General features: G+C 49.9%; 3 protein-coding genes and 1 pseudogene across 3 annotated transcripts; 1 reads left to right on the top strand and 3 right to left on the bottom strand.

Moving 5' to 3' along the window:
* Positions 1-10,802: 10,802 nt before the first annotated feature.
* On the bottom strand, positions 10,803-11,619 carry LOC125520427 (citrate-binding protein-like). Its single transcript, XM_048685340.2, has 2 exons — positions 11,329-11,619; positions 10,803-11,201 (listed from the first exon to the last, which is right to left on the bottom strand). The coding sequence occupies exons 1-2, from the start codon at positions 11,602-11,604 to the stop codon at positions 10,803-10,805; spliced, it is 675 nt and encodes a 224-aa protein (XP_048541297.1). The 5' UTR covers positions 11,605-11,619.
* A 5,911-nt stretch (positions 11,620-17,530) lies between these two features.
* LOC147961802 (uncharacterized) lies at positions 17,531-18,583 on the bottom strand (annotated as a pseudogene).
* A 927-nt stretch (positions 18,584-19,510) lies between these two features.
* LOC147961801 (uncharacterized) lies at positions 19,511-20,287 on the bottom strand. The gene has a single exon (XM_087533947.1). It carries the CDS (start codon positions 20,285-20,287, stop codon positions 19,511-19,513), a length of 777 nt encoding a protein of 258 aa, XP_087390073.1.
* Positions 20,288-20,702: 415 nt separating this feature from the next.
* On the top strand, positions 20,703-22,928 carry LOC125524291 (uncharacterized). Its single transcript, XM_048689370.2, has one exon. The coding sequence runs from the start codon at positions 20,775-20,777 to the stop codon at positions 22,809-22,811; it is 2,037 nt and encodes a 678-aa protein (XP_048545327.2). The 5' UTR covers positions 20,703-20,774; the 3' UTR covers positions 22,812-22,928.
* Positions 22,929-26,451: the final 3,523 nt, after the last annotated feature.

Genomic DNA, 26,451 nt, shown 5'->3' with positions numbered 1-26,451 from the left:
TCATATAGGTTGCTCACCTAGTTGCACATCTAGACAACCTACTTTGATGCAAAGTTTAATTTGGTAAAGAAAAGCTAAAAATTGGTAGTTACCTATTCAACCCCCCTCTAGTCAACCATATCGATCCTTTCAATTGGTATCAGAGCCTCGTCTCTTTATTAAGGACTTCACCGTCCAAAGAGTATGGTTGATACTGTAGACGGTGTGGAGGAACACTCCGGTGTGAATCCGATCTCGTCTACGGGAGATGGGGGAACTTCGGTCTCTCGTGAGGAGTTCAATGTGGCCTTGGAGACATTGAAAACCTCCATGACGACCGAAGTTGAAAGCATGTTTACTAAATTTCTTGAGGGGCTTAAACTATCCACCGCACCGTTGAAAGTGGGTGATTCCGCCAACAAGTTGTTGGATGCTATCCCCGACAAGGGGGAAGCTAGTAGTGAAAAGGATCCTTCTTCTAGTGGCAAGAATGGCACCGGCATCTTTGCCCATGTGGAACCACCACTTGTTTATGGTGGACCCGTTCCTTCCACTCATTTGAATCATGCCGGTCCTCCCCCTAAGATTGTGAAAAATGAGGATTTTGATTCTTGGGTTTACCGCTTTAAACGTCATTTAAATCATGTGAACACTAACCTTTGGAGAATCATTGAAGAAGGTTTCTATCCACATGATCCAAGCAACTTCACTCCTCGAGAAGCCGCGGACAATCAATTCAATGAGAATGCTCTCTTCATCATTCAAGATGCAATTCCACCCGAAGACCTACCTCATCTTCGTCCCTCCGCCTTGGCCAAAGATGCATGGCATTGTGTCGTGTCTCTCTACCGGGGAAGCGCAAGCATTCAACGCTCCAACTATGAAGTGGTACAAGATGAGGCCGATGAGTTTGCAATGAAGGAAGATGAAGAACCTCGTGAGCTTTATCGGAGAGTAACCAAACTCGCGGTCTCACTACGAGATCACGGGAGCAAGGACACAGATGACAATTGGATCAAGCGCAAATTCCTCAAGGCAATGATGCCCTACCACAAGGCCATGTCCTCCGTCATTCGTCAAAGACCGGACTTCCACACTTTGACCTCAAGCGAAGTGTTGGATGAGTTTGTGGCCATGAACATTTTGGACAAGACCGCCGACAATGCGGTGCTCCGTTCTCAACGGGCAAATAAGCCTAACCTTGCATTGAAGGCTAAGCTCACCGTGGAAGAACAAGAAGAGGAAGAAGAGGAGAGCAACCCCGAAAATACGAAGTATGCATATCATGAACACATGGCACTTGCTTCAAGGCAATTTTGGAGCAAGAAAAATTCGAGGCCCAACTTTAGCAAAAACAACTCGAGTGGCACAAGGGGCAAGCAATGTGTAAGAACTTGCTACAATTGCGGCAACGTGAGTCATTTCGTTGTGGAATGCCCGTATGAGAAGAGGGAAGACAATGGTGGCAAATTCATCCGAAAGGACAAGGCCAAGTCGTTCCCCAACAAGAACAACTTCACCAAGAAGACTCCTCCCAAGGCTTTGGTTGTGCAAGAAGAGTACAATGAGGATGATGACGATGATGAAGATGATGAGTCGGTTGCCATGGCCTCCGTTGCCATTGCAACAACGTCACGGGTGTCTCTCTTCGACTCACCCAACGAGAGCATCACCGCCAAGTGCCTCATGGCTAAAGCCACCAACAAGGTAACCTCCAACATCAAAACTACCATCATTAATCATCCTTCCCATACGGATAGCATTAATGAACTTGAGGGAGCTAATGTGGAGGCTAACGAGTTTGAGGCTTTTATGGGCAAACTCAAGGGAAAATCCAAGAAGCACTTTGTTGCTCTCTTGGAACAACTTGGTGAGGCCAATGACATGATCGAGGCTCACGAAGACACCATCTCTAAGATGGAAGGGCATAGTCGTGACTATGTCTCCTTCAGCGTCGGGTGCGACTGCCCTTCTTACAGTCGCTGCTCCGGCGTAGGCATGACTGCTTCGTATCCGATCTGTGCTCCGACGGCTTGGGATTGCTCGGAATTTGGCCATGGCAAAATCCCTGCAACTTATGCTGGCAAGGGCGACATCTGTGGATGCCGTGCCCTTCTTGAAGGCGCTGCCATGGCCATCTTCTGCGCCGCTCTTCGAGCTTTAGGGAAAACCCTAGGTCCGGTTTTCTGGACCGGATGACGATGGCGTCTCGGTGTCGTTCTTCTTCGTGAAGGCGTTGTCTTGTTTTGCTTGTGGCGTCCTCAGTGCTAGTTTTGGAGATGTTGGTAGTTTGGTTGCTAGTTGGATAGCTTCTCTAGTCGGAGAGTTTAGCTGTGTTCTTCTTTGTTTGGGTCGAGCATCTCTCGTCTTTACGCTTCGGGCACCATGTTCATGCCCCTTACGTTCGTGTCATGTGTTGTATCATCTCATGTACTCATTCTATCTTCTTCTATCAATGAAAGGATACACAAGCTTTGCGTATCAAAAAAAAGAGGAACAACTGTAGATGCTCTTAGAGAGCGACGCACTGGACCGACCGGGGTGATTTGTAATCATGGATGTGCCACAACATCTACTGTATTAATTTCTCATGGCAGATAGAGACATATGTACCGTATCCATTAATCCATTGCATCATCACACTAAAAGTAAAAACGATTCGAGTAAAGGACTTGGCCGTAGTGTGATGACACACTGCGGAATACGTCAGCAGTTTTGATTTGTGTTAATATTATTCTCTCTATGGCGATATGTGGAAGCTTATTTTGTAGAGTCGGACATTACTCTTGGTGTTTACAATCTTCTATGAAGGACTTGGAGGAGGAACCCGCCTTGCAATGCCGAAGATAATTTGCGCGCCGGACTCGTCGTCATTGAAGCCTGGTTCAGGGGCTACTGAGGGAGTCCTGGATTAGGGGGTGTTCGGATAGCCGGACTATACCTTCAGCCAGACTCCTGGACTATGAAGATACAAGATTGAAGACTTCGTCCCGTGTCCGGATGGGACTTTCCTTGGCGTGGAAGGCAAGCTTGGCGATGCGGATATTCAAGATCTCCTACCATTGTAACTAACTCTATGTAACCCTAACCCTATCCAGTGTCTATATAAACCGGAGGGTTGTAGTCCGTAGGCAATCAACTCCATATACAACAATCATACCATAGGCTAGCTTGTAGGGTTTAGCCTCCTTGATCTCGTGATGGATCTACTCTTGTACTACCCATATCATCAATATTAATCAAGCAGTACGTAGGGTTTTACCTCCATCAAGAGGGCCCGAACCTGGGTAAAACATCGTGTTTCCTGCCTCCTGTTACCATCCGGCCTAGACGCACAGTTCGGGACCCACTACCCGAGATCCGCCGGTTTTGACACCGACAGTGATCCTCTAACATGCGATCGAACTTCAGCTTCTCCTTTTGACTTTCGCATTGCGTCCTTGCATCGACAATGACCCGGCGGAGATCATCATCATCGGGCACATCGTCTGGTTCCTCTTGATCTTCAGCAGCTTCACCCGTTGCAGCATCATTGGGCACATCGTCTGGTTCCTCTTGATCTTCACCAGCTCCCCCCGTTGCAGCATCACCGTATTCAGGGGGCACATAGTTGTCATCGTACTCTTCTTCTTCGCCGTCTTCCATCATAACCCCTATTTCTTCGTGCCTCGTCCAAACATTATAGTGTGGCATGAAACCCTTGTAAAGCAGGTGGGAGTGAAGAATTTTCCGGTTAGAGTAAGACCTCGTATTCCCACATTCAGTGCATGGACAACACATAAAACCATTCTGCTTGTTTGCCTCAGCCGCATCGAGAAACTGATGCACGCCCTTAATGTACTCGCGGGTGTGTCTGTCACCATACATCCATTGCCGGTTCATCTGCGTGCATTATATATAATTAAGTGTCCAAATTAATAGAAGTTCATCATCACATTAAAACCAAAGTGCATACATAGTTCTCATCTAACAACATATAGCTCTCCAGAGCATCTAATTAATTAAACCGTACATTAAAACTATGTAAAACATTTCGATGCGAAAACAAATGCGATCATAATCGCAACCAAGGTAACAATTGATCCAACGGCATAATGATACCAAGCCTCGGTATGAATGGCATATTTTCTAATCTTTCTAATCTTCAAGCGCATTGCATCCATCTTGATCTTGTGATCATCGACGACATCCGCAACATGCAACTCCAATATCATCTTCTCCTCCTCAATTTTTTTTATTTTTTCCTTTAACAAATTGTTTTCTTCTTCAACTAAATTTAACCTCTCGACAATAGGGTCGGTTGGCATTTCCGATTCACATACATCCTACATAAATAAAATCTATGTCACGTTGGTCGGCATAATTTTCATAAACAATAAATGAACCAATAGTTATAAAGATAATATATATACCACATCCGAATCATAGACAGGATGAGGGCCAACGGGGGCGGATACCAAAACCATCGCATTATATAAGATGCAATAATAAAAGTAAGAAAAAAAATACAAGTATCTATGTAAACATACAAGTAAGAATATTTTTCCTTTCAGAAAGAATATAAGAACAAGAGGCTCACCACGGTGGTGCCGGCAATGAGCTCGGCGCGGGTGATCGACGGCGGTGAAGACGGGGACGGGGCGTGACGGACCGCTAAACCTAGACAAATATTATGGAAAATGGAGTTTGGAGGTCGAGCTTGGAGAGGAGAAAGCTTAAGTAGTGTGGCTCGGGCATTCCATCGAACACCTTGTGTGCATAGGAGGTGAGCTAGAGCACCACCAAGCCCTCTCCCCCTCGGCCAGAGAAAAACAAAGCACTGGGGTGCTCTGCTCGCGAGCGAGGGGTATATATAGGCACCTCATTGGTCCCGGTTGGTGACTTGAGCCGGGACTAAAGGGGAGCCTTTGGTCCCGGTTCAAGCCACCAACCGGGACCAATGGTGGTGGGCCAGGAGCGAGGCCCATTGGTCCCGGTTCATCCCACCAACCGGGACCAAAAGGTCCAGATGACCGGGACCAAAAGGTCCAGATGAACCAGGACCAATGGCCCACGTGGCCCGGCCGGCCCCCTAGGCTCACGAACCGGGACCAATGCCCACATTGGTCCCGGTTCTGGACTGAACCGGGACTAATGGGCTGACCCGGCCTGGACCAAAGCCCTGTTTTCTACTAGTGCAATTTTATAAAATAAATTACATGATTTCTACTCGTGTACAAAGGATTTGCCAAAAACCTATGTGGTCAATTGACTACACTACACTCAACGTGGCTTCGCCACTGACGGACCTCACACACTCAAACATCGTCCATGTAAAACAAAATCTGATTTACTTAATTTTCTAATCTTTCTTTTGATTTTAGATCAGATGAGCTCGAGTGCAGAATTGAATATTCACATGAAATAAGCTTTTTATGCAGTATAATTTTCTTCTAGCAAGCATTTTCTTCGGGGTACTAGTAAGCTGATCCATATCCACACCAAAACATAATGATTTACCCAATAGATTCTCAAAGTAAATGGAATACAATTATGAGAGGATGGTGCCTTGAAGTCAAGTTCATGTGCATCTATGGCGTACCAACACTAGAAAGGATTAGCACACAGGCCAATATATCTCAAAGGGCACAACCTTCCAGTAGGTAACCTTACCGCAATACATGAGACTCTTCATGACCCCTGTCCTAAGATCGGCTGCGTAGAGGTTCATGCAGTTGTCCTTGACGAGTAACGTGCCATTCTTCTCTGCCAGAAAGGTCAAGTGCATCTCTTCTTCTCGAATCTGCTTGGGCGCTTTTAGCTCGATGACTCGGCTGCAGAGCCATCTACCGCCACTATCACCCCCCTCACTAACTTGCCACATGCATATTTTTACCTGGAGGCCTGGCTTTTGCAGGTAAAGCAACGATAGTGTCTTGTCAGCAGAAACAATAAGTTGTGGTTCTTCATATGTAAGCCAGAAACGAACGACGACGTCCACTCCAGCCTCCCGCGGCGGACGTCGTCCGCAAGGCGGCTCCACCGCTTGCACGTCCTGGCACAGCGGAAGAGGTCGCGCATGTCCCCCACGTGCGCGAGGATCTCGCAGACCATGTCGTCCGGGAGCGACATCGCCGTGAGCTCTTCAGGGACGACCATGTCTCGCGTGAGCTTCGCCGTGCGGTCGGAGGGAGACTCGAGGTAGATTTTGCTTACGTGTCTACTAGCGGTCGACCGGCCGTGTATATGATAACCTTGGGCCTGGCCGGTTTGGACTCTTCGTCGAACTCATCGTGTCCGAATGTGTCACGAGCTCACGATCTTTTGGAAGTAGAAACAGGCGATAGGATAATACTACGTGGGCAAAAAAGAAACAGGCGATAGGAGCAGCATTGCGATCTAATGGACGGATCCAACTGCTAGCCAGCCGGCTGATCCGCACACGGCCGGGACGCCTCGAGATACTACTACGTGGGAGGCCTTCCTGGTTACGAATTGTAAAAACACACCGCGGACGTGAATTCGATCGTGACTCCAATTCGGATCCGGGCCTTGAGGTCCTCCAAAACCACGGCCTCGAGACACGTTGGGGCCTCCTCGTACGGGAGACTCGTCCAGTCACACACTCCGATATCGCGATACGGCAGAAGATGGAAGGGACGGAGGCGCAGGCCGCGGCGTCGCTCCCGGACGATGTGATCCGCGAGATCCTCGTGCGCATGAACGATGTGACCGACCTCTTCCGTTGCGCCATGACGTGCAAGCAATGGCGCCGCATTGTAAGCAAGGCCTTATTTCTTCGCCGCAGCTGCTGGCCAGGCCATGATACGGCGTCGTTCCTCCCTGGTTTCTTCCTATGGGAGAAAATCGTCATCAAGGATGACCCTACCTTTGTGACACGCTTCGTCCCCACGCCGGGGTCGGTGTTTGGTTCTGACCGTCGCTCTCTAGAGTTATTTTTTCCGAGCAGCAACAAGTGGTACAGGAGGCCGTAAAAGAGGCCTGCTGCACAATGCGGTGACGCTTGTCACCCGCCACGGCCTCCTCCTTGTACGCCTGGATACACCCACCGGCAAAGGCAAAGGTTGCTTGCTCTCGTCTGTCCGCCTAGCTGTCTGCAATTTGCTTTCTGGCGCATGTGACAAGCTTCTTCTGTTAGATTGTGTTTGGGATTTCGACAAGAGTGGCTATGCCATCCTAACCAGCGCAGTCTGTACAAGGAACGGCGACCAGCAACCTTCGGTGCCGTCAGGCTACTCGTCCTTCTTCAAAGTGCTCATCATTGGCACTGGCATGCATTACCGGCCACACAACCTCCACACGTTCACGTCCGGTAAGCTAAGATGGAGTTGGCCGAGTAAGCTAATTTTCCCTTCTAAGGACAGTGGTGGTTACTACTTGCCGCTTAGGCACCCCCACGCTGTTGTATGTCGTGGCACGGCAAGCTGGCTCGTTCATTACTTCTTCACAATACACGAGCCGATCTTGCATACCATTGAAGTGGATGCTGGGACCTCAACACCTCCTTAAGATTGATACCTCAGGCGAACTGATCAGAGCTCCAAAGTATAAACCTCACAATTATGATGAACCACAACATACTCTCCTTACTGTCGATGTTGACGGGCAACTCTCATTTCTTCATGTGCAAAAGCGAGGCCCCCAACTAGAGAGATGGACGCGGCAAGAGGATGCCACTCCTATAAGGTGGCTTCGAACTCAGGTTATTGAGCTAAACCCACCTAGCAAGTCTTTTATGTTAATACTTTTGGAAGAGAAGGGTGGCATGTTGTTCGTCAAGGACGGCTCCGGGAACATGTACGCTACAGATCTTGAGACGGGGGCAATGAAGATATTTACCTACTTTGGCAAAATCAGCCGTCGGCACGTTGTCCCACTCGAGATGGATTGGCCGGCGTTCTTCGTTTCTCGTCTCGGTGCACATGAACCTGACTCGAACAAAGCTTCGTCATAACTGACTTTTCCTTTTTCCTAATTAAAAGATATATGAGGTAAACCATTATATATGATTTAGTGCGGGTGAACTCTCACCTTTGTCGGTATTTTTGTCACGTTGCGTGTAACAGTGGTTTGAATTTTATTGCAATATAATGTACTGTTCATATAGTTACTTCTTCATTTTTGTGCTTTGAGAAGCCATCATATACTTTAATATTTGGGTAATGTTGCGGTAAATTTCCTTACCGAGAAGACTTTATTTCAATGTTCAACAAATAACGGGATGTTCAGGGGTTTCTAATAACCAAACACGATGCCCCACCTGAAACGTGGTCGCCATTCTAGCTAGTCTATGTGCTTCCCCATTACTTCACCATTGAAAACTGGCATCGAGTTGGGGATTGCCTGAATAACTGCTACTATTACTATTATTATTGCCACTATTGTTTCTACTACCATTATAAAAATTGTTACAAGGAGGTGACTTCTCAGGCGTGGTTGACCTTACAACTCAACTCCTAAGGTCCATAAATATTCTTTGGCTCTCCTTGTGTCAAATCAATAAATTTGGGCGAAATACTACCCTTGAAAACTGTTGTGATCTTCTATACGTATGGGTCATCAACGACATCCACGGGCGCCGCCGGCATCGCCCAGCACAAAGACTGGGCAAGTAATGTACCCCGGTGCTCCGACCCCTCTGTCGCACCCCCGCTCCGCCAACCAGGCGGGCATGTCTGCTCGCCTGCACCCGTGCCGCACAATTTGCCCAAGACAAACACGCCTCCCACCGCCAGGGCCGCCGACCTACACCCAGACCGCTCCGAGAACATCAAAGGGGATGGCTTTGAATATCTCCGGCAATGCCAGCCAGCGCCGAAACCGGTAGCAACGTCCCACCTCAAGCATCGCTTGGTGAGCGACAGAAAGCACCGTGCCGAGGAAAGGAGAAAAGGGAGGAGCGGCACAGGCCACGACCAGCACCCTCTGTGACGGCGACGGGCAGCACGACCGCGTCGGAGCCCCCATCCCTCCTACCGGCTTCCCCCCTACTTCACCCCACCGCGGCACTGGCGTGGACCGACGAGAGGCCACCAATAGTCGCCCGTCTACCGAAGAGGGGGTAGTTCCGCCACCACCAACGCCAAGGATGGGCCTAAGGGAAGCCCACACCGTCGTTCAGAAGCCGGGAGGAAGGCCCGACCAGACTCTGGGATGCGCACGCGCCTCCACCACCTCAGCCACGCCACCAGCACTGCACACCGATCCACGGCAGGGCCGGCCGCCCGCGGCCCCTGCCAGCCTCAGCCCTCGCCGCCGGATCGAACCTTATCGGACCGGGACCATCCCACATGATCCGCCCGAAGGAGCGGCCGCCACACCAGTTTGCGAGCACTTTTTTCATTCTCTCATCTCCGATCATTGACCGGACACATCCGCAAACGTTTAAGAATGATTTGAGAGGTCCACGCTGGCTGGCTGTGGTGCTCTCCGGCCGGCCCTGTGGTGGTCGGGCGTGCCCTGCCAATTGCTTCCAACCCCCCATCCCTTCGAGCTCCGGGCCAGCCTCCTCGGGAGACAGTCTTGGAGGCGGCTGGTTGCGCCAGCGGTGGCGGCTTTTTGCTGCACACCATCCGGATTTTGGTTGCACACGAGTCCCCCTCATCTTCCACCCAGCAGGAGCGGCTTCAGTCCTGTGGCCATGGACCTGCACCTCCTCATGTGCCCCTGGCCACCGGTGCGGCTTCGAACCCGGCACGCCCTGGTAGTTGTGCTTTCTGGCTCCTTTGGCTCATTCGTTCCTCAGCATCTCCGCTTCACCACCACCCTATCGGTACCTTGGTTGGCCGTCCATCCCAGTAGTTCTTTGCTTCCGGCATGCTTTGGGAGCTGTGTCACCTTCTGGCTCCTTGGGCACGCCGGTGCACCCTGCTGCTCCGGTCCCAGTGGCAGGGGTCTACGCTCCCGTCCAGATCATGGCTCGACCGGGGCTCCGGCCACCGTCACATCCCCGCCACCTTTCGCTCCGCTCAGCCACGCAGCCTCGCCCTCCTCCGAAGCTCACGCGTCCAGCGGCACCTGATGTCTCCTTCAGCGTCGGGTGCGACTGCCCTTCTTACAGTCGCTGCTCCGGCGTAGGCATGACTGCTTCGTATCCGATCTGTGCTCCGACGGCTTGGGATTGCTCGGAATTTGGCCATGGCAAAATCCCTGCAACTTATGCTGGCAAGGGCGACATCTGTGGATGTCGTGCCCTTCTTGAAGGCGCTGCCATGGCCATCTTCTGCGCCGCTCTTCGAGCTTTAGGGAAAACCCTAGGTCCGGTTTTCTGGACCAGATGACGATGGCGTCTCGGTGTCGTTCTTCTTCGTGAAGGCGTTGTCTTGTTTTGCTTGTGGCGTCCTCAGTGCTAGTTTTGGAGATGTTGGTAGTTTGGTTGCTAGTTGGATAGCTTCTCTAGTCGGAGAGTTTAGCTGTGTTCTTCTTTGTTTGGGTCGAGCATCTCTCGTCTTTACGCTTCGGGCACCATGTTCATGCCCCTTACGTTCGTGTCATGTGCTGTATCATCTCATGTACTCATTCTATCTTCTTCTATCAATGAAAGGATACACAAGCTTTGCGAATCAAAAAAAAGAGGAACAGCTGTAGATGCTCTTAGAGAGCGACGCACTGGACCGACCGGGGTGATTTGTAATCATGGATGTGCCACAACATCTACTGCATTAATTTCTCATGGCAGATAGAGACATATGTACCGTATCCATTAATCCATTGCATCATCACACTAATAAGTACAAAATTCTTTTCTTCCACATGCCAATCAAATGTACTCCAGTCCCCAAGTAATTCATGCCGAAATCTTGCAGGTTGATTTCTTACATTTTTCAGTAGGAAGTCTTAGTGTAGACCTTGACATCCCTCCACCGCGACTCCATGTAGTGCGAGGGGTCCGTTTGCGTGTACACACCGAACTTGAAGTAGTGGAAGTCGCCGCCGTAGCCTGGGACGACCAGCCTCTGGTCGCCGTCGATGAACACGGTGAGGGCCGACGCTTGGACATCGTGGACGACGTTGAGCCTGAACCACCGGTCGTAGATGTGGCTGTCGACCACCTTGGTCTCATCGTTGTAGTACACGAGCCGTCCGCCGTAGACGTGCAGCATCAGCGTCGTGTTCCGCGGCGGGCCTGCCGCGCCGAACACCTGCATCACGGACACTCCGGTCGTGCCGGCCGGCACGTAGCCGTACCCCTCGAACTGCCACACCCCGGAGCTGTACGTTACCTGCTCCACCCCGGAATTGGAAACCAAAATCGACGTGTCAAACCAACAAAACTCCATTGCTAATCCGTCAGAAATCAATGTGAGGAAGGTTTGGTTTAGTAGTGTAGGAGAGATTGATGCAACCTACGTTGAGGAGGATCTCGGAGCGCGGCTTGGTGGGGCTCCCGGCGCGGAAGGGCTTGTCGTCGCAGTAGACCCAGAACCGCCGCACGCCGTCGGCGCGGAGCTCGTAGCGCTGCTCCTGCGGCAGGTCATACGGCTTGTGGAGCTTGAACCGGTCCTCCGTGACCTCCACGGCGGTGAACCCGGCCGTCGGGTCGGCGCCGGCGGCCGGGCTGCACGAGCGCCACAGCGTCGAGAGCACGACCAAGACACTGATCCATGGCAGCAAGCGCTTGGCCATGGTTAAGGGAAGTACCGCTCCGATGGCAACACGTTCTGTTAGACATAAGACTGCTTGGTTGTGTAGATATATAACGGCACCGTATACTTGAATTTTTTTCAGTAGTTGGCAGATATTTCGAACCGAACGGATACTCCCTACAGCGAATAGCCTGGGTTTTTTGCTATTCTGTGTCAGACATTTGACAGGATGCTCTATAAAACCAGCGGAGCCTGCAGCGATCGATGCAGCATTCGTCGCATATATTGTTGGTATCGATGCAGCATCAGGACATTTGACTGGACGCTTTATAAAATCAGCGTTCGTCAGTTCATGAGCCGCCTGGCATTTCTTTTTCTGTATTTCGTTTCATGTAGGTATCGATGCAGCGTCAGCGATCCTTTGTTGTTTGAATATTTACGTGTGTGATTTGTGTGGCTTTATTTATAAAATCAAACGTATGTCTTTTCTCTAAAAGAAAATGCGTGATTTGTGTTGTGCTTGTCACTAACTGGTGTGAGCGAGCAGCTAGAAATGTGTAAAAAGGAGTAAAAAGGAGTGCATTACTCAAGAGCCTGAAGATTCATCCCTACAGAAACTAGAAATGTGTAGCGGCCCGAACGGAACCAGACCACAGTTCGGTCCTCTGTTTTCGCCTAAAATTAGCTAAAACATGGTTAAGATTATTTTGCTCTCTAAAGATATAAGTATAATACACTCCCGCTCACCCATCAACCTCTTCAGCTCCGAAATGACCATGGCATATTGTGACCGATCCTTGCTCCTAGCATTGATCAACTGGACTGCATTAAGGCTATAACATCTCAAGATAAGTGGAAGGTTCGTCCACGGGTGCGCTAGAGCCAGCCCCTCCATGCATCCCGCAAGCTCTGCATGAAGGGCATCCGGGCACGACCACAAAGACCTGCACGCTGAAAAGATGACGTTGCCATTGTGGTCCCACAGCACCATTCCCGTGCCTGCCATCCCGTCGCCAGGATTGAAGGAGTCATCTACATTGAGTTTCGTCCAGCTCACCGGCAGGGGACTCCACTTGCATGTCGGCTTGACTTGGGTCTCCACATGCAATATGGGCTGTTCAGCTCCCTCCTGCGGGATAACCAACTTCCCCTTGTCCCAATCTCCTGCTGGATACTGCTAAATGCCCAAGAGAGCTTCCGTGAGGCCTCGATTGGCAGTGCCGGTTTGTCATGCAAACGATCAATCAACCATCCATCCAGAGGCTACATATATATGTCTTTTCTCTACAAGAAATGTTTGATTGGTATTGTGCTTGTCACTAATTGGTGTGAGCATTAGCTGGGTTTTTTTTTCCTACGGGGGTAAAAAGGAGTGCTTTACTCAAGAGCCTGAAGATTCATCCTGACACAGACTAGAAATGTGTAGCGGCCCGAATGGACCAGACCACAGATCGGTACTCCGTTTTCGCCCAAAATTAGTTAAAACATGGTTAAGATATACTATACACTCCCGGGATTTGGGTCTGCTTTCATTCCTAGTCCGGCATCAGTCACGGGATTTGGGTCGATGCCCCTGCAGTAGGGGGCGTCGATAATCTTGTAATCACGTTCGCAACTACAGCACAAATTGTTTCAAAATTCATCTTTCTAAAAAGAAACTTGGCCCCATCGTCCCATTTATATGCATCTCCATTCGGGTCTTGGATCATTCACAAGAAAAGCATCGACTGATTTCCGACGAGAGATGAGGGAGAAGCACTTCTCTGCTTGAGATGAGAAACTCTGCTTTTACAGGAAACAGAGGAGGAGGAGTCCGGAAGCAGCACGCAGGGAAAAGTTTCTGTTTGAATCAGAATGATCGAATCCTCTTGATCGATGGTTACAAGTCCCCTTTTATATGTCCCGAAGAGACACGATGATCCCTCGAGGAGGCGTCGGTTCTAGGAGATCTCGAAGGGAGGCATCGGTTGCGGGACAAACCGCAACGACGGTTTGGGCAAGGGGAGATTTTCCCCTAATTACAGAATTATTTTTAACACTCCCCCTAATCTATGCTTGATCATGTAGATCATCTTCACGATTGTCCGAAAAGCTCTATCATCTCACAAAAAATTCTCCTTCAAAAGTTCTTCATAAAATCTTTGATGAGACCCTGAAACATATACTCACAAAGAAAGATAGCATAATGTGATGTCATTAAAATGAGGATATCTCAAGAAGAGACTCCCCCTTACACCTGCAAGTCCCTAAGTCTTCGCATACCAATTCCATGAACACATTTCTGGAATGTAGAATTTGGTAGAGACTTGGTAAATAAATCAGCAAGGTTGTCGCATGATTTGACTTGCAGAATACTTATTTCCCTACTTTTCTGAAGATTATGGGAGAAAACCATTTAGGAGAAATATGCTTGGTGATATTACTATTGATGTATTATGTTTGCATCTGCGCAACACAGGCCACATTATCTTCATAGATAATGGTAGGTGATTTTATCGAATCCATTCCACATGACTGTTGTATGTGGTTAATCATTCTGCGAAGCCATACACATTCACATGTTGCTTCCAATAATGAAATTATTTCAGAATGATTGGTAGATGTTGCCACCAGAGTCTGTTTCGAAGACTTCCATGATATAGAAGTGCCACCATGTAGGAACACGAAGCCGGTCTAAGATCTGGCATTATGGGGATAAGACAAATAACCGGCATCTGCATATCCAATCACATCAGAGTCCTGATTTTTCAGGAACTGGAAAAATAGGCCAAGATCCTTTGTGCCTTGGAGATATCGAAAGATATTCTTCACTCCAGACCAATGACGTTTTGTGGGAGCTGCACTATGTCTAGCAAGTAGATTCACTGCAAATGCAATATCAGGTCTTGTGCAATTTGCAAGATACATAAGCGCTCCAACAGCACTAAGGTATGGAATTTCAGGTCCCAACACCTCTTCTCCATCATCCTTTGGTCTGAACGGATCTTTCTCTACGTCTAGAGATCGAACCACCATGGGAGTTTTAGATGGATAGGATTTGTCCATATTGAATTTCTCCAATATTTTCTGGATATAAGCAAATTGGTGTACCATGATTCCTGAGGGAAGATGCTCAATTTGAATACCTAAGCAAAATTTAGTTTTACCCAAATCCTTCATCTCAAATTCCATCTTTAGATGATTGCGTGCTTCATCAATGTCTGGTGTGCTGCCGATGATGTTGAGATCATCAACATACACAGAAATGATGCAAAATCCTGTAGAGGACTTCTTGATGAAAACACATGGGAAATCAGCACTATTGGAGTAACCTTTCCGAAGAAGGAACTCACTGAGTCGGTTGTACCACATCCGTCCCGACTGCCTTAAGCCATATAGTGACTTATTCAGCTTTACACAATACATGTTGCGTTTTGCATTTTTATTCGGGACAGAGATTCCATCAGGAACCTTCATATATATGTCCGAATCTAGTGACCCATAAAGATATGCGGTCACAACGTCCCTCAACTGCATAGATAGACGATTTTGCACTGCCAAAGATATAAGATATCAGAAAGTGGTTGCACTCATTACTGGAGAATATGTTTCAGTGAAATCAACGCCAGGTTTCTGCGTGAAACCTTCTGCTACGAGCCTTGCTTTATATCTCACCACCTCATTGTTCTCATTCCGTTTCCGGAGAAAAACCCATTTGAATCCCACAGGGAAAACACCGGGAGGTGTTGGTATTGCTTCAGTGAATACCTTTCTTTTGTTAAGCGAGGCAATTTCTGCTTGGATTGCATCCTTCCATTTAGGCCAATCGGAGCGCTTTTGGCACTCAACGATAGACCTTGTATCATGATCAGTGAGAAGGGTATCTGCAATCTTTTCAGCAAAAAATATGTCGACAGTCGTAGTCTTACGGTCAAATGATTCTCCAAAATCAACATAGTTGATGGAAATTTCCTGCACCCCTAGTGACTCTTCATGATTTCCCAATACGATCGAGTCTGGGTGTTCCGATGTCCCAGTCAGTTTGTGCACACTGGAACTGGGTTGTGGAGGTTGCCCTTCCACTGGGTGTATACTACCCATCAGGTGTTTGTCAACGTTGAGTTGACCTGCATTTACTGACTCCGAGGTTTTTCTCCTCGATTTCCTTTGCTGCTTGCTAGAAGCATGCTCCGGGTCAGAGGCTGTACTACTTCCCCTCTTTTTAGGAATAGGGAGTTGAGTGGTTTTTATTGGTACCTCCACTCTTTCTGGCATGTTTCTGGCCGGGTTTAAGGATTTTGTAACAATTTTCAAATCAGTAAATGAATCTGGCTAATTATTTGCAAGATGTTACAAATTAATGATCCTCCGAACTTGAAGTCCGGTCTCATGGGTACGTGGATCAGAGGATGAAATGGAATGAGCATTCCAATCAATTTCCGGGCATTCTTTCTGGTACTTGAAATCTCCTCCTAATGCCGGAAAATGTTCCTCATTAAATATGCAATCAGCGTGACGGGCTGTGAACAGATCCCCAGTCAGGGGTTCCAGGTACTTAATAATCGACGGCGATTTGTACCCCACATAGATCCCCAACTTCCTGTGTGGGCCCATAGATGTCCGCTGTGGTGGTGAGATCGGGATGTATGCAGCACACCCGAACTTACGTAGATGGGAAATGCTTGGAGGATTTCCACGTACCAATTCCAGATGGGAAGAACTATGATATGCAGTTGGCCTCAATTATATCAAGTCAGCAGCGTGTAAAACAACGTGACCCCAACAAGAGGTTGGCAAGTTGCAATTCGTCAACAAAGGTCTTGCAATGAGTTTGATCCTCTTAATCAATGCTTCAGCCAAACCATTTTGTGTATGGACATATGGAACAGAGTGCTGAACTTCAATCCCCAAAGCCATGCAATAATTATTGAAAGCACGTGAGGAGAATTCTGCAGCATTGTCCATTCGAATTGATTTAATTCGACTTTCAGGATAATGAGCTTGCAACTTAATGACTTGCCTCATTATCTTGGCAAATGCATGGTTTCGTGTGGATAGAAGACACACATGTGACCATCGTGTAGATGCGTCAATCAGAACCATGAAATACCGGAAAGGTCCAGATAATGGTTGAATGGGACCACAAATGTCTCCTTGAATATGTTCAAGAAACTGAAGTGGTTCAGCTTGTATTTTGAGGTGTGAGGGCCTCAAAATTAGCTTTCCCGTGGCACAAGATGTGCACACAAAATCAGAAGATTGAGGAAATTTTGACTCAAGCAAATTATGACCAATAGAATTGCTAGTAATTTTTCTCATCATCCCTATTCCAGGATGGCCTAGGCGGTCATGCCAGGTTTGGAATGCGTTAACATTCTGAAAAATTACTTTGTATGCAACATGTTCCACGGGTTTGATGTACGTATAGTACAAACCAGACGACAGAGAAGGAATTTTCTCATGTACCTTTTTGCCATATCCGTCATCTTTAGTAAAGAGTAGATACTCCTCTTTGTTGTCTTCATGGGTTTCAATATGAAAACCATTTTTACGGATATCTTGATAACTGATCAGGGTACGTGCAGAATCGGGATACAGTAAAGCATCCTCAATTGTCACATATGTACCACTTGGGAGGGTGAATATGGCACGTCCAGTACCAACAATCACAGTATCGCGTCCAACGGTAGTTAGAATATCTCCATTCGTCTTTTTCGGAGTTTGGAAATATTTCATCTCCCTCAGTATGGAGTTTGTGGCACCACTGTTCACAAGGCATAATTCCTCTTCCATCGGATTGTCCCCGTAGAAAACTATATAAAACAAAGAATTTTCAATAAGAAAACCTCATAGTAATATATAGAATACAATCTTTATTATATAAAATGTGCTGATACAATACAATATAAAGACAACAACAAACTTATGTTCTTATTACAATCATCACAAATGGACATAATTAAGTAGATCACTAGGAGATTGAGGGACTAGTCGAAGTCGCCAAACACGTTGTTTGCTGTGTACTCAATCAACGTGTTCTCCATTTCAGCAGTAGCCTCAGGCAGATAAGGAATCACGGCGTTGCTCGGTCCAGGAGGAACATCATGCGAACCACCAGCTCCTTTTGCGCTATCCGGATGAAGGTTGAAGTTGGCTTCAAACCTTTTCCCTTGAGGTGCTTTGCGTCCCTGAGATTGCTGGTACAGCATAACCAGATGCTTGGGCATTGTGCACTTTTCAGTAGAATGCGTGGAGCATCCACACTTGTTGCAAAGCTTGGATTTATCAAACCTGGGCTTTGAAGTGCCTTTTCCCTTGCCTGGGTATCTAGATCTCCTGTTCCCATTGCGCTTTCGCTTATGCTCGAAATTGGATTGTTTACCCCGAGGGGTACCATTAAACTTCTGTCTATTCGCAACATTCAGATGGACTTCAGGTAAAGGTTGTGCCCCAACTGGGCGCTGGGAGCCATTCTTAGCGAGTAGCTCATCATGCTTTTCAGCCTGAAGTAACATGTGAATAAGCTCGGAATAGACAGTGTAGTTACGAGCACGGTATTGCTGTTAGAGGATCCTATCTGAAGGGAGCATAGTAGACAAAGTTTTCTCTATCTTCTCCCCCTCAGTAGGTTCCTTCTCACAAAAGCGCAGTTTGGAACATATCTTATGAACATCATGATTGTACTCACCGATGGACTTGAAATCCTGAAGACGAAGATGAGTCCAATCATGGAGTGCTTCGGGCAGGACTACTGCCTTCTGCTGTTCATACCTCGTTTTGAGGGCCAGAAACAGAGTACTAGGAGATTCCTCCTGTAAATACTCAGACTTGAGATCTGGATGAATATGGTGCCTTATGATGAATAAGGCAGCATAGTTCTGCTGTTCTGTCAGCGGCATGGCCCCAACCGGTAGAGGAGTCTCCGGGGGTTGTATTGCACGCGCTATACCACGGGACGCAAGACTGATCTTGATGTCCATAGCCCATATAGGGTAATTGTGGCCATTGAGGGCAAGCTCCTCAAACTCTTTGGCAGTCATCTTCGCCTACATGGGAAACCAGAGATAATTAATTTACGGGTGGTAAATTAAAAACCATCATGGTTGTGTAATAAGAATGCAAAAATTTGATACTCAAGTATAAACTTGAAAAATTCTCAACCTCAATTGTGTGAACATAACACTTTGAAGATCACTTAGATCTCACAGTAATAGGCTACATCACCATTACCTTGTGTATGCTACAATTCAGATATAAGGAATACACATTGGAGGTAATCGTTTGTCGAGAATGACAAAGCGTAGACCTCACAGTAAGAGAGGATAGTCTGCAAATGAGCAGTAGATCACAACTCATTCCCTTGTGATTCCAAATAAGATGAGGGAGAAGCATTCAAAAATTTGCAAGTTTGAAATGCGAGAGAATATCTCAATCGCAAAGACATGTTCGATAAAAATGAGATGTGATAAACACATGGAACATGTCATTCTTCCCAGATGAAATCTGGTACTTTATTTATATTATCAATCCATTACATAATATAAACACACCTACTAATAATTACACAAGTCCTAACATAGAATGAATCTAGAACATGACTAAAATGTAAGTAGTAATCAATCTATGTACTAAACAGTACTAAACATAGACTAAAATTGCACAAATACAATAATTAGTACTAATGATAAGAAAATAGAGAAAAAATAAAAAATCCACACATCTGGCTGGCCCACCCGCCACAGCACTGCACAGGAGAGGAAGCAGCCACCGCGGACGCCTGGGCCTGGGCCTGCCCGGCCTTTAGCCGGCCCACGCGCCGCCGCACCGCATAAGACATAGGGGGAGCGGGCGGATCGGATAAGGGTCAGAATATCCGAACCCCGCACCACCACCTCTGCTCGATCCCACTATCACTCGGCAGCGCCGGCGGGAGGAGTGGCCGTCGCAGGCCCTCGCGATTCCGGCGGTCACCGGCGTAGCACCGACGACCCCTCCTCGTCCGAAGAAGAGTCGACGACGACGTGATCCGGGCGAGCGGTTCCTGGTGCGGTGCTGGCGAGTCCGAGGCTCGTCGGAGCCCATGAACCGGGGCGGCGGCTGGGGCGACGGTCGATGGCGGCGACAGCACGCCCGAAGAGACGGCCGAAGCGCCGCGCAGCGCGGCTGCTCGAGCCCGCAGCCATCTCCTGCTGAGGCGTGGCGGTGGCGTCAGCGCCCTCCATGCCGGTTCCAAGGCGGACCACTCCAGAGGCACCGGTCGGCGCGGAGACGAAGGCGGGTGCCTCCTCCTCGTTCACGATGGCGCCCATCGGCACAGGGATAAATTCGGGCGGGCCGGCGGCCTCGGCGGCAGGCGTTGGTGTCGACGGCGCGAGCCACGCGGCTGGCGGAGGAGGTGGTGGGGGCGGAGACCCAGGGGGCGATCCAGGCGCAGTGGCGGCCCCGTTCATCATCGGGGCGCTCGGGCCGGCCACCATATGAGGGTCGAGCCCTATGGGCGCATGGCCACGGGCGCGGGGAGTATCGCAGTGGGCGCGTCCAGGAGCACGGTGACCGTGTCCAGGGACATGGTGAGCACCGCGACAGGCGCATCCAGCGGCGCTGCGGCCGAACCGTCGGATGGCTTGCATGCGGCGACGGAAACGGCGGTGGCTACCAATTCCATGGCGACGAAGGGCAATGAGGTGGTAGCGGCGACCGTCCTCGCGGATTAGACGGAGGAAGAAGGAGACGAGGCCTGTCATCTCACCGGCGGCGAGTGCTTCCTCTCTTCTCCTTTCTCAATTCCCTTTTGCTCTCGCTGGCTGTTCTACGTGCGTGATAACGTGTTTGAATCAGAATGATCGAATCCTCTTGATCGATGGTTACAAGCCCCCTGTTATATGTCCCGAAGAGACACGACGATCCCTCGAGGAGGCGTCGGTTCCAGGAGATTGAAGGGAGACGTCGGTTGCGGGACAGACCGCAACGACGGTTTGGGCAAGGGGAGATTTTCCCCTAATTACAGAATTATTTTTAACAGTTTTCTTTTCTTTTTCCTAATGCCACGTGGACTGGGCCGTGACTCCATCCGGCGCCGACCGACCAAAGCCGAGAGATACCGACTTAACCCTCCCTGTTATTAATACCAAATCTCTCAGCCTCGAATCGTGTCTTCCACCGCCGCGAAAACCAAACCCGACGTCCCCGTCGAATCCCCGACCTCCAAACCCTAGCACCCACCCAGTATCCATGGCGACGGAGACGGGCACCGCCGCCGCCGCAGCCGCGCCGCGCCTCCTCCTGGGCCCGCCGCTGGTCCGCGCGGCGCGCCCCTCGCCCAACGCCGCCGACGACGCCCCGGAGTCGCACCCGTTCCTCGACCTCCTCGACGCGGCCTTCAACGCGCCCTCCGCCGCCGAGGCCAAGGCGGCGCTGGCCCCGCGGCGGGCGCGCACGGAGAACTGCAACGCCACGTACGCCAACTCGGGCGACCCCTGCGTCGACTTCTTCTTCCACGTGGTCCCGTCCACGCCCGCCGCGCGCGTGCGCGATCTCCTCGCCGCCGCCTGGGCCCGCGACCCGCTCACGGCGCTCAGGCTCGCCTGCAACCTCCGCGGCGTGCGCGGCACCGGCAAGTCGGACCGGGAGGGCTTCTATGCCGCCGCGCTCTGGCTGCACGACCACCACCCGCGCACGCTCGCCTGCAACGTCGCCGCGCTCGCCGAGTTTGGGTATCTCAAGGACTTCCCCGAGCTGCTCTTCCGCCTCGTCCGCGGCCAGGACGTGCGCAGGCTCGCCAAGGAGGGCACCGCCGCCGACAAGGCGCGCAGGGAGGGCAAGCAGCTCGCCGAGCAGCGGGTCGGCCTCCGCGCCAGGCTCGCCGGCCGCAAGCGCGCCCGCGAGGCCGCTACCAGGTCCGTCGTCACGGAGGCGGCGGCCGTGGCGGAGCAGAAGACCGAGGCCATGGAGGTCGATCAGAAGAAGGCCTCCAAGCGGGGCGTGCCGAAGAAGGTCCGGACCATGGCCAAGCTCGCTGTGCAGTCGCTCGAGACCTACTACGGCGACCGCGCCTACCGCTTCCTGTTCGACGCCGTGGCCGACTTCTTCGCCGCCCTGCTCGCCTCCGACATGAAGCAGATGGCCCTCGGCGGCAAGAAGAGGAAGATCGGGCTCGCCGCCAAGTGGTGCCCCACGCCGGGCTCCTCCTTCGACCGCGCCACGCTGCTCTGCGAGGCCATCGCCTGCCGCCTCTTCCCGCGCGACTCCGACCCCGAGTACGCCGAGCTCTCGGACGAGCACTACAGCTACCGCGTCCTCCGCCGCCTCCGCCGCGAGGTGCTCGTGCCGATCCGCAAGGCCCTGGAGCTCCCGGAGGTCTACATGTGCGCGCAGCGGTGGGACGAGCTGCCCTACGCCCGCGTCGCCTCGGTGGCCATGCGCCGCTACAAGGCCCTCTTCCAGAAGCACGACGAGGAGCGCTTCGCCAAGTACCTCGAGGACGTGGAGGCCGGCAAGGCCAAGATCGCGGCGGGCGCGGTGCTGCCGCACGAGATCGCCGCGGCCGCCTACCGCGGCGAGGAGGACGAGGTGGCGGAGCTGCAGTGGCGCCGCATGGTGGACGACCTCCGCGCCAAGGGCTCCCTCCGCAACTGCATCTCCATCTGCGACGTGTCCGGGAGCATGGAGGGCACCCCCATGGAGGTGGCCATCGCGCTGGGCGTGCTCACCTCGGAGCTCAGCGAGGAGCCGTGGGCGGGCAAGGTGATCACGTTCCACACCAGGCCCTCCATCCACGTGATCAAGGGCGAGACGCTGCGCGACAAGATGCGGTTCGTCGCCAAGCTCGAGTGGCACGGGAGCACCAACTTCCAGGGCGTGTTCGACCGCATCCTCGCCACGGCCAGGGAGGCCCAGCTGCCGCCGGAGAAGATGGTCCGCACCGTCTTCGTCTACAGCGACATGGAGTTCGGCGAGGCGTGCGGGCGGGGCGTCTACAACGGCATGCCCTACGGCGAGGGGTCGTGGGACACGGACTACGCCGCCATCTGCCGCAAGTTCAGGGACGCCGGCTACGGCGACGCCGTGCCCCAGGTGGTGTTCTGGAACCTGCGCGACTCCAAGTCGACGCCCGTCACGTCCACCCACCCCGGCGCCGCCATGGTCAGCGGCTTCTCCAAGAACGTGCTCAAGATCTTCCTGCAGAACGACGGCGTGGTCAACCCCGAGGCCATCATGACCCAGGCCATCGCCGGCGACGAGTACCACAAGCTTCAAATCTACGATTAGTTTGTTACATCGATCCCTTTGTTCGTTCGTGTCGATTCTCTAGTAGAGCTTCTTTTCTGAATTGTGAACTTGCTTCTCTGAATTCGGTGGTGAATGCAATGCAGTGATTCAGACTTAGCATGATGCTTTCGTTTCCGCCTGATGTGGCCACGTTAAATTGTGGCAGCCAATTGAGTTCCCAAAACACTCGGCCAAGGCTTTGCTGAGTTTAAAGTGGCCTTTGCCGAGCGCAACACTCGGCAAAAGCATTACCGAGTTTCAAATAAGGATACTCGGTGACAGGCGTCGAATGGAGACGGCGCAGTAGGTACTCGGAATCGTTCTTGGATATACACCTCATATGGAATTTTTTTTAATAAGAAGTCAAAAAAACCAGCGTTGACTTCAGGGCAAAAAAATTATTTATTATAGGACACATGTTTGACTGATATTTTTGGTCTTTTCTGAAAAGAAGTCAACAAGAATTTTCTTTTTTGTGAAATGTTTTTACTAATACAATGGAAGGTTTTCAGAAATTTTTAACCTTTTATTTAATTACTACATTTCTTTTCCATATAGGATGCATATACACATATAGACCAAAAGTTTCTGTCCTATAGTGGTTGTATTATCTGTAAACAAAATTATACCGTGGCCAAGGTTTTTGAGTCGCCTAGCCAAGTCGAGTCGCCATGCCTCCGACTAGTGGCTCGTTGCGATTAGTCTGCGACTCGTCGTGATTAATCGCCCCAAGTCACCCCAGGTGTTAAGAGGAGGAGGGGAGGGAATAGGTGTTGTTGCAGGCGGAGGAGGGGGAAGGCAGCTGCTTGGAGGATACCACTAGTAGAAAAAGGGCCTGTAGTCCCGGTTCATAAGGGCCTTTAGTCCCGGTTCAAACCAGAACCAGGACTAAAGGCCCTCCACGTGGCCGGTCCATCTTTAGTCCCGGTTGGTAACACCAACCGGTGCTAAAGGAAAGTTCCTGATGTTTTTTTTGAATTTTTTTTTGAATTTTTTTTATTTTCAAATTTCTGAATTATTTTAATCTTTAATCTCTAATCATCCCTCATCACTGCTCAATTTAATCTCTAATCACCCCTCATCATTCCAAATCATCTAACTTTCCAGACGGTCACCCATCCTCCCACTCCCCCAGCCTGAGTACGCTTAACTTCCGGGTTCTATTCTCCCTCGTTTCCAAGTCTGCACTCGTTGTTTTCCTGACAATAGTAAGATGTCAATCCTATTAACCCTCAGGAGTTTAGCTTGAGCATGAAGTCACACATTTCACTGTTTGAGTTTGAAACTATTGTTCTAAAAAACAATAATTTTTTAGTAACACTAATATTTCTTGAATAAGTAGTTTGACCACAGTTTGACCATAGTTTGACCAGATTTGACCAAAATTCAAAAAAACTGAAATAATTATTTAATAACACTAATATTTTTGAATAATTATTTAGTAACACTAATACTTCTTGAATAAGTAGTTTGACCATAGTTTGACCACAGTTTGACCATAGTTTGACCAGATTTGACCAAAATTCAAAAAAAACTGAAATAATTATTTAATAACACTAATATTCTTGAATAATTATTTAGTAACACTAATACTTCTTGAATAAGTAGTTTGACCAGATTTAATGAAAATTTAAAAAAACTGAAATTTGAGCATAAGTTTTTTTTCCTTTTGGAATTTGAGGATTCTACAAATTTGCAAACAAGCCGTAGGCGGTCTCCATCGGATGTAACTTTTCGAGTAGATGATTTTTCATATAAAAAACTTTTTAATCCGAGTTCGTATGCAAAAGTTATGCCCATTTTACAAATTCCAGAGAGATTTTGTACATAAAGTCGAAATTCATATTTGTAAATTTTCCCAACAACTAGACCATATATCACATGGGAAACTTATTTTATTTTATTTTTTGACATTTCCATCATTTTCTTTTGTTTTTTCTAAAACTGAAAAGGCGATCGGGGGGGGGGGGGGGGAGTTTGAAAATGGGACCTTTAGTACCGGTCGTGCCATGAACCGGTACTAATGCCTACCAACCGGGACCAATGGGCATCGCACCCTTTAGTCCCGGGACTAAAGGGCCCAAGTGAACGGGGACTAATGCCTTAGCCGCACGAACCGGGATAAATGCACCCATTGGTCCCGGTTCTGGACTGAACCGGGACTAATGGGCTTACCTGGCCTGGACTAAAACCCCCTTTTCTACTAGTGTACTTCAGCTCGGAGAAGGCGGCGATTCTGATGTGGTATGGGAGCACGCGTCTTGCTCCTCCTCTGTTTTGTGGCAGAGAGCTGGCCCAATAGGCCCATCATGTAACCCTAGCTTCCAAATAAAATCCAACCCGTCCATATGCTCTAACCTCGACCGTGCATCTACTCTCCCATGTGCCTTTCTCCTTCGCCTCTTTCATGCTTCTCCTCGTACAGGTGGCACACTCTCCAGCTTCGTCTCCTCCTCCCCCGCCTTGGACTCGGGCCTCCTCAACTTCCCAGTCTTTCCTCCCTTGGCCTTGCTGAATCAAGCCGCCCTGCTTCGAGGTCCTAGTCGCCCGACTAGTCGTCGACTAGCCTACCAGCCACGCGACTTGCTCCTCTAGCCAAGTCGCCTGTGCAAGCCAACCTCGCTCCAACGACTTGGCGGTTAGTCGGCGACTCAAAAACCTTGACCGTGGCTGAAAAAAGGGAAACTAAAAAGAAACCAATTTTATTTATTTATTTGCGGGGGAAACTAATTTGAATGATTGGACGTGCCATTACAAGTGTATGCTCGTGTGTGCCGTGACATGATTCTTGCATGAATGATTCATCAGTGATCAGTGTATAGAACCAGCCGATCTCAAAAGAAAAGGAAAAACAGCCGACACGGGCCGAAGTGGCGAAAGGGCCTTTTTCTACTTCTAAAAGATCATGAGCCGGCAGGCCCGTTAGCTGGACCACATGATTTGGATCTTGGGCGCTGTTGTTTCAACGCCGGGGGCCGGAGAGGGAGTTCTCGCGGAAGAGGAGAGGGAGAGAGGCGGGTCTCCCAGTTTTTCTTCGAACCCTAGCTCAGCCTGACTCCCTGTTTCAGTGGTACAGGAGATGGCGAAAGGGAAGAGACGAACAGGGTTTCGGAGGTCATTTTGTTCGATTTAAGTACACTCCGAGGACTGTTTTATAAATGTACTAGCAGCACTCCTTGTAGATGGATCCTGTCCCTTCCTTTCCAATCTGACCACTCATGTGCAGCTGGTGCTCCTGGTGCACGAGTTGGCTCGTTGCACTGGATATGTTCTATATCGGCGGGGAGCTGCAGCGACAAGTCTAACACTCTTGCAGGGCGTGTGGTGGGTGCGCATTCCCCCTGTAGCCATATCCGAAACGTCGGGGGAGGAAGACGACCTGCGGTTGCGGGATCCAAAGTTGGCTTTGGCAAAATCGGGTGGCGCACGCTCGACCGGCCGAATGCTGGGCCGACCGGCGCCTAGCGTCGGCCATTTCATCAAAAACAACAAAAGACCGCTGATGCTGCATCGATACCGACATGAAACGATGTACAGAAAAAGAAAAGCAATGGCAGGCGGCTCGTGAACCGACGAACGAGCCGGCCAGCATCCGTCGCTGCAGGCTCCGCTGGTTTTTATAAAGCATCCTGTCAAATGT

This window comes from Triticum urartu, chromosome 7A (assembly GCF_056163025.1).
Source record: "Triticum urartu cultivar PI428250 chromosome 7A, HENAU_Tu73, whole genome shotgun sequence".
Taxonomy (NCBI): Eukaryota; Viridiplantae; Streptophyta; class Magnoliopsida; order Poales; family Poaceae; genus Triticum; species Triticum urartu.
The sequence above is the reverse complement of the archived record's forward strand: the minus strand, read 5'-3'. Positions and strand labels throughout refer to the sequence as shown.

Coding starts and splice junctions, on each gene's coding strand:
- LOC125520427 (XM_048685340.2), bottom strand. CDS start 11,604: ATGGCCAAGCGCTTGCTGCCATGGATCAGTGTCTTGGTCGTGCTCTCG. Junction 11,202..11,328: donor GCTCCGAGATCCTCCTCAAC/GTAGGTTGCATC, acceptor GGGGTGGAGCAG/GTAACGTACAGCTCCGGGGT.
- LOC147961801 (XM_087533947.1), bottom strand. CDS start 20,287: ATGACAGGCCTCGTCTCCTTCTTCCTCCGTCTAATCCGCGAGGACGGT.
- LOC125524291 (XM_048689370.2), top strand. CDS start 20,775: ATGGCGACGGAGACGGGCACCGCCGCCGCCGCAGCCGCGCCGCGCCTC.